General features: G+C 40.1%; 3 protein-coding genes and 1 long non-coding RNA gene across 4 annotated transcripts in view; 3 read left to right on the top strand and 1 right to left on the bottom strand.

The window, feature by feature from the left end:
- The first annotated feature begins 4 nt into the window (after positions 1-4).
- Positions 5-1,587, top strand: LOC134182573 (uncharacterized). The gene is made up of 3 exons (XR_009970362.1): positions 5-72; positions 922-980; positions 1,060-1,587. It is a non-coding gene; the product is annotated as an uncharacterized LOC134182573 (long non-coding RNA).
- Positions 1,588-3,007: 1,420 nt separating this feature from the next.
- Positions 3,008-7,253, bottom strand: LOC134182575 (uncharacterized). Its single transcript, XM_062649995.1, has 6 exons — positions 7,249-7,253; positions 7,152-7,183; positions 6,820-6,879; positions 6,592-6,648; positions 6,188-6,268; positions 3,008-3,605 (listed from the first exon to the last, which is right to left on the bottom strand). Exons 2-6 carry the CDS (start codon positions 7,156-7,158, stop codon positions 3,367-3,369), a joined length of 444 nt encoding a protein of 147 aa, XP_062505979.1. The 5' UTR covers positions 7,159-7,183; positions 7,249-7,253; the 3' UTR covers positions 3,008-3,366.
- A 1,520-nt stretch (positions 7,254-8,773) lies between these two features.
- Positions 8,774-10,981, top strand: LOC134182443 (uncharacterized). Its single transcript, XM_062649845.1, has 3 exons — positions 8,774-9,002; positions 9,210-9,301; positions 9,524-10,981. The coding sequence occupies exons 1-3, from the start codon at positions 8,774-8,776 to the stop codon at positions 10,979-10,981; spliced, it is 1,779 nt and encodes a 592-aa protein (XP_062505829.1).
- A 148-nt stretch (positions 10,982-11,129) lies between these two features.
- The window catches only part of LOC134182581 (uncharacterized), a 1,439-nt gene continuing 68 nt past the window's right edge, over positions 11,130-12,500 (top strand). Inside the window, exon 1 of the mRNA XM_062650001.1 lies at positions 11,130-12,500. This exon is cut by the window's right edge and continues 68 nt beyond it. Within this exon, the coding sequence (XP_062505985.1) occupies positions 11,191-12,042 (852 nt within the window). The 5' untranslated portion in view covers positions 11,130-11,190 and the 3' untranslated portion in view covers positions 12,043-12,500.

Below are 12,500 nucleotides of genomic sequence, written 5' to 3'. Positions count from 1 at the left end.
TGCAGGGAAAGCAAGCCTGAATCAAAATCAACTGAAGTTGAACTTGGCTTGATCCACTCCACTCTGGCAAGGGTATGGCGTAACAGTTTGATCTCGTCTGTTCCAGATTCTCTAATATAAACAAGTGCTTGAAGAAAAAACAAAACATTGCCAATGTATGGCTTCGTTACAAACTGATCTTGGTCATCGAGGGTTGTCCAGTACATTAGAACGGCATTTGTTCGATTTGTTCTGTTCATCTCTGAACTAAAGACACATCCATTGACCATACATCGTGCAAACAAGTCAATCTTCCTGGCAACACAGACTAACTTGTCACCATAAACTTGCTGAAAGTGTTTGACAAGCAAAGCCTGTACATTATCTGCCAAAGTAAAATTTTTCTAGCTGGGTGACAAAGACTAACTGGCCAAGAGTCCATTGAATCATCATCTTCATCGGCATCTAACATTAGCTGCACGCGCATAAGGTCTTCTCCTTCAGCATTAGTAATTCTAGTAGATGCGGCTAATTGTAATCTACTAGGCAGCCACCTGCCAAAATCCAAGTTCGTCACTATATCAGTCCAACTTTCATAAAGAGCATACAGATCGGCAGGGATTGAAGGTAGCTGTGGCAGATCCACAGGATCGATGAAAGAGCTCTCCAGCTGATATTGCGCATGATATCTTCTAAATAACTGCCCTTCAATTGATATTCCATTAGTCGGAGCATTGCCAACAACAGCATTCTCACGTTCATAAGCAAACAACCAAAAATTGTTTGCAGGTCCAAAGTCATTCAGACAATCTGCCGTGTGTAATGCCATGTGTAATGCCATGTGATAGTTAACAGTGACATTCCATTTCCCATAGGCCTTACAATAGGCCTCATGATGACGTTGTATTTTAACTTCTATCAGATCAATGATTTCTTGTGTAGGTGAATCATCTATTAAAAGCTCGACTACTTCTGCTAGCAGTCGAAGACTTGTGTAAACAGTAGGTAGAACAAGTTTTATGAAGCATGCTCTGGCATATATAACAATGAAATGTTTCCATTGAGCTGCTGTCATTCTAGCACGATGATCACCGTCAACAAACTTGCCAGGAAGCCTACCAATGTCCAACGGCAGCTGCTGGTTTAAAGCTTTTATTCGTTGTTTCAATATGACTTGATTTGCAGATAGCATAGAAAATGAATCATTACTAGTTCCCAGGATAAGCGATATTTCATGAGATACCAATCCCAAAAAGAAGCAATGCATCGGATCGACAGCTGCCATCTTTACAGGGTCAAAATATGGCAATCTTAACAGTTCCGAATATCTTACTCCATTGGTTTTCGCAAGATGGTCCTGTTGAGCCTTAGTTGAAGCGTCTCTGTATGCCAGTGCCTGCTGTCAAACCTCTGCTCCACTTCTCAAAGGTATAGACAAAGAAGTCTCCCCATTGGTGTAGTAGCTCATTTTGCATGATGCTCCATGTGTTCCCGGTTCTCTCTCAGCTTGAAATTTGCACTTGCTACAACCAAGATCTGCTTTGTGACCCAAAAACTGCAAAACCTTTCGAGATGCTGGTAAATCACAAGACACACACACACAAGAGCTGCTTTCACTGCTTTGATAGAACCATCAGCTAGAACAACTTCTATACCATTCCACAACAGCTCCAAGTCATCAACTAAAGGTCTTAGAAAGTCATTGATATGTAGCTTTGGTTCAGATGGACCTGGTATAATGCCGACAAGCATAGTCCACCTCTGTTTCATCTGCTGTTTACGTGGTAGGTTCAGAACCGACATGAACATAACACCAACTTTATACGGTGAACGAGAAAAAGGACAAAACCAATCCACATTGAGAGTCAACCCAATATTGAATTTGTCACCAAAAATTGACAGCCTCTATTGTCCTTCAACTGGCACCATACGTTTCCATGCCAAACATCCCATATTCCTTTACGCAATGCAGGAGGCACATTGCCCGAATCATCCAGTGGAGCCTCTAGCAAATCCACAAACTGCTGTCTCTTAAAGAAAGTTTTCAGTAGCTCCGAAGCAGGGTAATAGCAAAATTTCTTGAAAGGAACCCATTTGAAATTGCCAAAGTTAAGATTCTTTTTGTAAAGAAGCGGCTCATTGCATACTTTTCTACGAATTCTTTGCTGGCAGTGTTGCTCGCAATAATCTAGTGACTTTACCATTTTGCAATCGTCAAAGATATACAAGTGTGAACACCCTGGACAGACAACATAAGTGACAGCCGATTTAGGATGTTTGCTAATCCGGAAACATGCAAGCAGTTTCTGCATTGTTGTAGGAAAATGGTGTTGCAGAGGATGAGTTACCACTGCTAGTAAGACCGCAATAATTTTCATAAAAAGAATCATCACCATATTGCTAACATGGTACTTTAATTGAAGCTTTAGCAGCAGCACAGCAAACCACTGACTCAGAGACAAGCAATCAGCATCTTCTGATGTTTGAGAAGCCTTTGGAGACTGCTGCAGATCACTGTCTTTTTGTCTATCTTCGGTAGATTCACAAGAAGAAACTGCTTGTAATTCTCCACCGATAGCATCATGAACTGCATTTTCCATATCCAACTCATCAGGTATGACTTTTGCTGTTGATGGTTTAGTGTGCACGTGAGCTGCAGCTAAGTCAATCGTATCTTCAACAGATAACTTCTCAGTCTGGTCAGATGATCCCTCATCATAACTAAATATGCCTTGATCATTAATTAATGAAGCTGTCATCCCTTCTGCTTGAAGTTTCATCATCTGATGTCTCTGAAGTCTCTGATGTCTCAAGTCTTGACATACTTTGACTGTTCATTTCAAACTCAGCGTCACTAGATGCATTCTGGTACACAAAAGCTACAGTTACCTGATGTCACACACACAGACACACACACACACACACACACACACACACACACACACACACACACACACACACACACACACACAATTGTACACAGGTAAAACAGTATATGTAATCATGTAGTAGATTTCTGATTGGATTCTTGGGATCTTAGAAATCACACCCATGAGGTATGCATGAAACAGATCCTATAATCACACCCTATATGATTCAGGAGAAGGTCAGAGGCAGTCTTATAATCACACCCTATATGATTCAAGAGAAGGTCAGACGCAGTCCTATAATCACATATCTGATTGATAAGTAGATTGAACGCGGTCCTGTAAGCACAGTGAATGAACATAGGCTGGCTAAAACACAATGGTAACGTGGTTTTTTACTATACGTAGTGCAGCTATTACAAATAAAACAGCTATTAATTAATTAATAATTAGTTATAATTAATTATTAATTAGTTATAACTACTAATTAATTATTAATTAGTTATAACTAAAATATTATCTAATACTCGTAAGTGTCATTATCATGTGTCTCTAATATTACTCTCCTCTGCAAAATGCTTTGGCTTGGCTCTTCTAAGTGAGAGTAATTTTCTGTGCATGTGTCCTCAACAAAGTCATTACATGTCAATTCTTGCAGAACCTTTATGCGCTGGTCTCTTCCCCTGCAGCTGGATTCTTTCAATGACAAGGTTTTCCTTTTTTTGCTCCTTACATGTACAGTCGTCAATTCTGTCAAACCTATAAAAAGTAATTCCGCTATTACTCCATTGGTACAGACACAAAAGACGAAACTGTCAGACTGACAGAAATGACATTGAACAACTGTCTTAAGTTAACCAATATATATTAGTCAAAACAATGATCCGTATTTTCAAGTCTTGTGACACTGAAAATCATTGCTTCTAAAGTAATTACAGTAAACAACATCCCTTTTTCCATGGCTGTCAGGAATCTAACGGAACAACTCTCTGTCACTCTTTGGAAGTACAATGATAGAATGTTACAAAGTTGTCTTCTAGATGCAAACAATGACTTGTTGGATTTTCTTGCTATGTAAATTATATATGTATAACAAGGAAGAAACAGACATAACAGGCAAATCCCAAAAACAGTCATTTGAATCTAAAAGTAGTCTACTTTCTATCAGTCTAGCATTAAACTTCCACAAGCTAACTGACAGCTGCTGCATAAGGTTATTGTAGGCCTGTGAAAATTACGGAATGTTGTTTGAAGTAATTGTTTTGGTAGCAATGGCTCTCAAAGTTTCCAGGCTGGCAGAAGTCATCATATTTGGTGTCTTTGTCAATCTCCCCAGCCAGACTGGCGGCACCTGCAACAGTTGCTGAACTTGACACAAATTTAGGTTGAAATGAATTGTGTACAGTTATATCAAAAGTAAGCAAGACGACCAGTCAAAAACTTAGGGTGGAAGGCGTCTCCAGGGCGATCACAGGTGTCTGACAAGAATCTCTGCTCCTTTGAATCGAAGTGCCTTTGTCATCTATCAATAAAGCATTGAAGATAATGTCTCCGAAAACGTCATGACGTTTTGACCGTAAATTAGTCTGACAAGGAGATGGTCACCAAAACCGTCAATTAACTGACCACACTTAATTTCATCTTACAGCAGAAGGATGTACTGGAAAAAGAGTTATGCCCAACCATAAACAAACAGCAATACAGAACTCATCCCTGGTCATGGAAAGGCCAAGGTTTCGGTTGGGAACGGCTCTTAGCCACGCTCCAGCACGTTGTTCTGAAATTGTGTTAAGTCTGGCTTGATTTCAGGGCCAAATAGATGACGTGGTTTATGCTTCTTTGGAAAACAACAGCAGCATAAGAGATCTTGCTCGTGTCAATACCATCTCGTCCACTCACGCTGGAGCCTGGCTCAGGGCTGTTCCCAGTGAAAAACTTGGGCTGGCATTTTCAAAACATGAGTTCATCACATCAATAGGATCTGGCTGGAATTACCAATATTTCCACCACATCCAAATGCCAAAGATGTGTGTGTGGTAATATCATTGATCAGTTTGGGGACCACGCCTTAAGCTATGGAAGTGGCCCCTTGCGAACAAAACGACATGACAGTTTGAGGGATATTGTCTGGCACGCCCTCCACACCGACAATAGTGGAGTAAAGAAGGAACAGAGAATAGGTGGCCGAAATCTTCATCGACCAGGTGACATTTATCATCCTGATTTTACCAATGGAAAACCTGCTTTCTTTGACATAACTGTTAGAAATCCTCTCCAACCCAGCTACATCGTTGCCGCTGCAACCAGTGCAGGTGCCGCCGCATTGGCGGGTGAAATGGAAAAAGATGCCTACCGTGATGATGTCGTCACTGCTGCTGCCGGAGAGTTCTTCCCTCTGGCTTTGGAGACCCTAGGTTATTGGACACCTTCAAGCTTGAAGACTCTAAAGATTATCGCGTCGAAGACTACCACCTGTAACACAACATCCCTTTCTCAAGCCTTCCAGAACCTCATAGAACAATTATCTCTGAAACTCTGGTTATTTAATGCTCGTTTAGTGCACGGTTGTATGCAACTGCATTCTTCTAGTGACTCTCTTTGGGACTTGCTCACTTAGTGTATAAAATAAAATTTATATATATATATATATATATATATATATATAGATAGATAGATGAGGACTTCGAATTGGTAGCAACCACATATGGAATGACATTTGACTCACACTATAATTTATTGTTTGACTTATTGCTGAATCTGATTCGTTTAACAAAAGATGACATTCTTGGGGCTACATTAGCCATCAGCCCATCAAACTGCCAACCTCCAGAGCTTCATAGGTGGCTTGCTTGTCTCAGTGTGGCTCTGGGTTACTACCTTCTTATCAAAGTTTTATATGTTTACAAAGTGAAAGTTCTCGGAATGTGATAGGCACAGACACATGCTGTCCTGACAAATTTATAATATATCATGTGACCTTTAGGTGCGCTCATTGGTCCATTGCAGGTGTTATATCAGCAATACAACACCTAAGGTCAACGATATAACAGCTGCAAGCACTTAGCACCTTGATAATTGAACCTTGCCTGAAGCTCAATCAATTATCTCAGTGATAAGGCTTAAAGCCCTCACGGCTTGGAGTCTTATAACACGCCAACATCCCTACCACCCATGTTATAACTATTGAATAGTTACTACCAAAGTACCCAGAGCTGGGAAGAGGTCAATTGACTATTCCGCGTATGCAATGCAATAAAATTGTGTGTAGGTTTAAACACCAGATACGTGCACACCTAGTGTTTAAATAGACAAATACAGTTACTTGAATGCTTATTTGTCACCTTGATTCTGTGTAGATGGAAAAGCGTCAAAGCTGGCTGCAAGAGGCAATAGATCTTCGAACATATCATCGACCTCATCATCTGGAATAATAACAAATTACAATCGCAAAGTTGCCATCAGAAATATACAGATACTATATAGTTGCAAATAACAGCAGAGTGATCCTTCTGGAAATGTAGTAAGGAAACAAAGACTTGATGACAACAAATTACCAGTATGCCGTTTAATTTGTTAATATAAATAAGATGTGTACTCAAGGCTTTCCCCAGGAATAAAATAGTAATTATAAATATCATTATAAGTAATATTAATATCAATAATATTAATCAACAAACAAAATGCTAGCTGCTCAAATTAAAAGTTGCCATCATAATATAGTGTGCACATATATAATAATACTCACCTTGTCTATGTTTTGGAGATGTCACAGCTACCGGTACATCTGATTTATGCTCATAATCTGAATTCACAATAATAAAGGATATATTATCTTGTTAAATACAAGATTCCATGATAGTATACAGCCACTACAAGTACATACAACGTACACTAAACAGTATTATACCAATGTACATGTAATTATCGCAAGCAAAACTCAACATTAGACATACTGTACTCTGTATATACTTACTTGCACTATGTTCTGGTGTTGCAGGAATTACATCAGAATCGTCATATTCTGCTTCATACTCTACATGTGCAATATTGACAAAATACTTTGCATTGGCAATGCTATGCATGTCTACTAATGTACATGATTGTAATATTTTCAATAGCATTATATAGTGCGTTACAAGTAGCTCACTTCATCTTCCTCGCCCCCATATAGCATATCAATACTATTGCTTATTTGCTTGTACAGGAAGAATAAGATAATCTTTTCCCTTACACTTAGTAAAATAGTAACTTACTACTGTACACGTGTTCACATGCCACTGAGGCCATTGCATTTAGTTGGTATACCTGACATTTGATTGTCTTTGTCAGCTAATTCACTACAATTTCAAACAACGATTATGTTAGGGTATTTCGATCCCAGCAATTGAAATAAGCAATGCACCTGCAGTTGGCCCCTGCATCACTCGACTCTTCTCCTGAATCTACCAGTAACAAGCACAACATCAGTACAGTGTTTTAACAGTTTAAATGCAAGGGTTACATATGTTGTGTGTGTGTGTGTGTGTGTGTGTGTGTGTGTGTGTGTGTGTGTGTGTGTGTGTGTGTGTATGTGTGTGTGTGCGTGGTGTATGTGTAGTCTGACCAATTGTCTGTTAGAGATTATGACACATGATTGTCTCAAATATACCGCTAATTGAGAAGCCTTCTTTAACTGCCTTCTGTCTCCAGTCCGGGCACACCTTGTCTTGAACTCGCCTCTTTACTGCTGCCAACTCTCTCATTCGTTTCAGGTGTTTAACTTGCAACTTTTTTTCTTCAGTTTAGCATGTTCATCGCTGCTATTTGGTGCAGGCGAAACTTGTTTATCTGTCAATCTGGGAATGGCAGATCTGAACAATGACACGTCTCTGGTCTCTGCTGAAAGCTCGTTTTTTCTAATAGCCTCGGCCACTTTCTGACGCCTGTAGGTCTGCAACAGAAACCCAACTGTACATGCATATACAGTACTCTTCATCTTCATGCAGATTACTCAGAGTACAACTACATACCCGTAATTTATCTACGCATATGTGAAATCAACTTTAATTAAAGTTTTATTCAATTTAAATTCTGGGTAATACAAACCGTTGCACTAGGAATTGCATTCGTTAATATATCAGCTAGATTAAAATGCTTGCGTAAGTCGCTGCGCTGATTTTAAGTTGTTGCCGTCTTCGACGTCTCTTCTCTGTGTTTTTGGCTGCAGTTACAGTCTGACTTGGTGCGACATAAAACTGACGCACACGTCTTAATATTGTGGTGTCATCAATATTTCGACAATTGCCTCCCGCTCTGAGCATTTGCACAAGAGTCTTTTTAGTTCTGCAGCAACATCTTGCCATGGTCTTTCTGCAGGTTTGATTTCAAGTGACATGTCGCCAAAGAGCCGTTTCAGTGCCGCCTATTAGAAAAATAAAATTAATAACCATTCTCTACTGAAGAAGCCGCCTTCCGGTCCATTTCCGGAAATTTACAATTTCATACTGACATCTACCTCGCTACAACGCATACTTAGCGCTTTTACCGTCGGAATAACTTCCCGTGGCCTCGGTTTTGAGGAATTGCCAGTCGCAGAAATGTCGTCAGTTCTTTTTTCTCGTTCCAAGTGGTCAATGCGTTCTTGCAAACCTGCAAGCTCTTTCAAAAGCTCACTGGTCGACATTTTTCTATAATAAGAATTGAGTGACTGAAGAATCCTTTGTGAGATGACACTGTAAATTTCAAACTTTGGCGCCTAGCTAACAAGATTAGTACGCATGTTCAAAACATCTATCTAACGTGCGCCAGATTGAACAGACACTATAAAGGGTCAGCGTATGCTACTCTAAAATTTCTTAGTACAGTAGTAGCAGTCGTTGTGTGGTGGCTAGAGGCATCGGTTGCTGTTTCTACTAAAATTCACGTCTACGTGTGAGCGTGGCACATCTATGGAGTCCGGAAGGAAAAGATTGCTGTCGAAGAGAGCTCGAGGTGTAACATCGTGTCTTCAATCGAAACGAGTAACTTGCTACTGTGCCATTTGCCGTGGCAAAAAAGTGGTATCGAGATCTACACGATCAAGACATGCAACTGAGTTCGGTGTAATGGAACATGTCGACGTAGAGCGACAGAGTCTAGATCAGACGTCGCAAGCACAACCCGACACAGCAGCACAAGGTAATTAATTATAAGGGACGACCAGAAGACGTGAACGCACACTTTGTCAGACGCTATTGAAAACAATTGTTTGGTGGGGGTGTTAGCTATTGAAACTATCCTATATATAGCTATTACCCAGGTTTTTACAACTGAATGCTAATTAAATTAGTTAATTAATAAACCCAAGAGAGCCTTTTGTGTTGATCAATTTTGCTGGCTTTTCAGTACATGATATGCTCCCAGAGCATCTTGAAAATCTTCAATCTAAAGTGAATAAAGATTATGAAGATCACTCACAGCATTCTTTGGTTGATCAGGTAAGTAGAATTGTAGTGTACTGGCATACTTATCTTACCATTCTGTCTCAAGTATGGGATTCTGGATATTTTGGTGTTTCTGAAAGATGTGCTCTTTGCTTAACTTGACTACAATTGTGTGTGTGTGTGTGTGTGTGTGTGTGTGTGTGTGTGTGTGTGTGTGTGTGTGTGTGTGTGTGTATGTGTGTGTGACATCAGGTAACTGTAGCTTTTGTGTACCAGAATGCATCTAGTGACGCTGAGTTTGAAATGAACAGTCAAAGCATGTCAAGACTTGAGACATCAGAGACTTCAGAGACATCAGATGATGAAACTTCAAGCAGAAGGGATGACAGCTTCATTAATGATCAAGGCATATTTAGTTATGATGAGGGATCATCTGACCAGACTGAGAAGTTATCTGTTGAAGATACGATTGACTTAGCTGCAGCTCACGTGCACACTAAACCATCAACAGCAAAAGTCATACCTGATGAGTTGGATATGGAAAATGCAGTTCATGATGCTATCGGTGGAGAATTACAAGCAGTTTCTTCTTGTGAATCTACCGAAGATAGACAAAAGGACAGTGATCTGCAGCAGTCTCCAAAGGCTTCTCAAACATCAGAAGATGGTGATTGCTTGTCTCTGAGTCAGTGGTTTGCTGTGCTGCTGCTAAAGCTTCAATTAAAGTACCATGTTAGCAATATGGTGATGATTCTTTTTATGAAAATTATTGCGGTCTTACTAGCAGTGGTAACTCATCCTCTGCAACACCATTTTCCTACAACAATGCAGAAACTGCTTGCATGTTCCCGGATTAGCAAACATCCTAAATCGGCTGTCACTTATGTTGTCTGTCCAGGGTGTTCACACGTGTATATCTTTGACGATTGCAAAATGGTAAAGCCACTAGATTATTGCGAGCAACACTGCCAGCAAAGAATTCGTAGAAAAGTATGCAATGAGCCGCTTCTTTACAAAAAGAATCTTAGCTTTGGCAATTTCAAATGGGTTCCTTTCAAGACATTTTGCTATTACCCTCCTTCGGAGCTACTGAAAACTTTCTTTAAGAGACAGCAGTTTGTGGATTTGCTAGATGCTCCACTGGATGATTCGGGCAATGTGCCTCCTGCATTGCGTAAAGGAATATGGGATGTTTGGCATGGAAACGTATGGCGCCAGTTGAAGGACAATAGAGGCTGTCAATTTTTTAGTGACAAATTCAGTATTGGGTTGACTGTCAATGTGGATTGGTTTTGTCCTTTTTCTCGTTCACCGTATAAAGTTGGTGTTATGTTCATGTCGGTTCTGAACCTACCACGTAAACAGCAGATGAAACAGAGGTGGACTATGCTTGTCGGCATTATACCAGGTCCATCTGAACCAAAGCTACATATCAATGACTTTCTAAGACCTTTAGTTGATGACTTGGAGCTGTTGTGGAATGGTATAGAAGTTGTTCTAGCTGATGGTTCTATCAAAGCAGTGAAAGCAGCTCTTGTGTGTGTGTCTTGTGATTTACCAGCATCTCGAAAGGTTTTGCAGTTTTTGGGTCACAAAGCAGATCTTGGTTGTAGCAAGTGCAAATTTCAAGCTGAGAGAGAACCGGGAACACATGGAGCATCATGCAAAATGAGCTACTACACCAATGGGGAGACTTCTTTGTCTATACCTTTGAGAAGTGGAGCAGAGGTTTGACAGCAGGCACTGGCATACAGAGACGCTTCAACTAAGGCTCAACAGGACCATCTTGCGAAAACCAATGGAGTAGATATTCGGAACTGTTAAGATTGCCATATTTTGACCCTGTAAAGATAGCAGCTGTCAATCCGATGCATTGCTTCTTTTTGGGATTGGTATCTCATGAAATATCGCTTATCCTGGGAACTAGTAATGATTCATTTTCTATGCTATCTGCAAATCAAGTCATATCGAAACAACGAATAAAAGCTTTAAACCAGCAGCTGCCGTTGGACATTGGTAGGCTTCCTGGCAAGGTTGTTGACGGTGATCATCGTGCTAAAATGACAGCAGCTCAATGGAAACATTTCATTGTTATATATGCCAGGGCATGCTTCATAAAACTTGTTCTACCTACTGTTTACACAAGTCTTCGACTGCTAGCAGAAGTAGTCGAGCTTTTAATAGATGATTCACCTACACAAGAAATCATTGATCTGATAGAAGTTAAAATACAACGTCATCATGAGGCCTATTGTAAGGCCTATGGGAAATGGAATGTCACTGTTAACTATCACATGGCATTACACACGGCAGATTGTCTGAATGACTTTGGACCTGCAAACAATTTTTGGTTGTTTGCTTATGAACGTGAGAATGCTGTTGTTGGCAATGCTCCGACTAATGGAATATCAATTGAAGGGCAGTTATTTAGAAGATATCATGTGCAATATCAGCTGGAGAGCTCTTTCATCGATCCTGTGGATCTGCCACAGCTACCTTCAATTCCTGCTGATCTGTATGCTCTTTATGAAAGTTGGACTGATATAGTGACGAACTTGGATTTTGGCAGGTGGCTGCCTAGTAGATTACAATTAGCCGCATCTACTAGAATTACTAATGCTGAAGGAGAAGACCTTATGCGCGTGCAGCTAATGTTAGATGCCGATGAAGATGATGATTCAATGAACTCTTGGCCAGTTAGTCTTTGTCACCCAGCTAGAAAAATTTTACTTTGGCAGATAATGTACAGGCTTTGCTTGTCAAACACTTTCAGCAAGTTTATGGTGACAAGTTAGTCTGTGTTGCCAGGAAGATTGACTTGTTTGCACGATGTATGGTCAATGGATGTGTCTTTAGTTCAGAGATGAACAGAACAAATCGAACAAATGCCGTTCTAGTGTACTGGACAATCCTCGATGACCAAGATCAGTTTGTAACGAAGCCATACATTGGCAATGTTTTGTTTTTTCTTCAAGCACTTGTTTATATTAGAGAATCTGGAACAGACGAGATCAAACTGTTACGCCATACCCTTGCCAGAGTGGAGTGGATCAAGCCAAGTTCAACTTCAGTTGATTTTGATTCAGGCTTGCTTTCCCTGCAAAGGAGAAACTACAGTGAAAGTCACTTTCCTTTTATTACTCCACGAAGGCTAATATGCAAATGTGCTCTAATTGATATTAGTCAAAAACGTTTGGTTGTGCAAATTCCTGTTAGTTTATAATGTTGTATTTGTACATGGTATAGACTTATT

The sequence above is a fragment of the Corticium candelabrum genome, chromosome 7 (assembly GCF_963422355.1).
Source record: "Corticium candelabrum chromosome 7, ooCorCand1.1, whole genome shotgun sequence".
In the NCBI taxonomy this organism is placed as follows: Eukaryota; Metazoa; Porifera; class Homoscleromorpha; order Homosclerophorida; family Plakinidae; genus Corticium; species Corticium candelabrum.
This window is presented reverse-complemented; position numbering and strand designations above follow the sequence as displayed.

Bases quoted from the DNA above. Each gene is read 5' to 3' on its own strand.
- LOC134182575 (XM_062649995.1), bottom strand. The intron at 6,269-6,591 runs GTGAGTATTATT...TTATTATTCCAG, and splicing joins ATCTCCAAAACATAGACAAG to ATGATGAGGTCGATGATATG. The intron at 3,606-6,187 runs GTGACAAATAAG...TACTTTTTATAG, and splicing joins TCCATCTACACAGAATCAAG to GTTTGACAGAATTGACGACT.
- LOC134182443 (XM_062649845.1), top strand. From the start codon at position 8,774: ATGGAGTCCGGAAGGAAAAGATTGCTGTCGAAGAGAGCTCGAGGTGTA. The intron at 9,003-9,209 runs GTAATTAATTAT...CTGGCTTTTCAG, and splicing joins ACCCGACACAGCAGCACAAG to TACATGATATGCTCCCAGAG. The intron at 9,302-9,523 runs GTAAGTAGAATT...TTTGTGTACCAG, and splicing joins AGCATTCTTTGGTTGATCAG to AATGCATCTAGTGACGCTGA.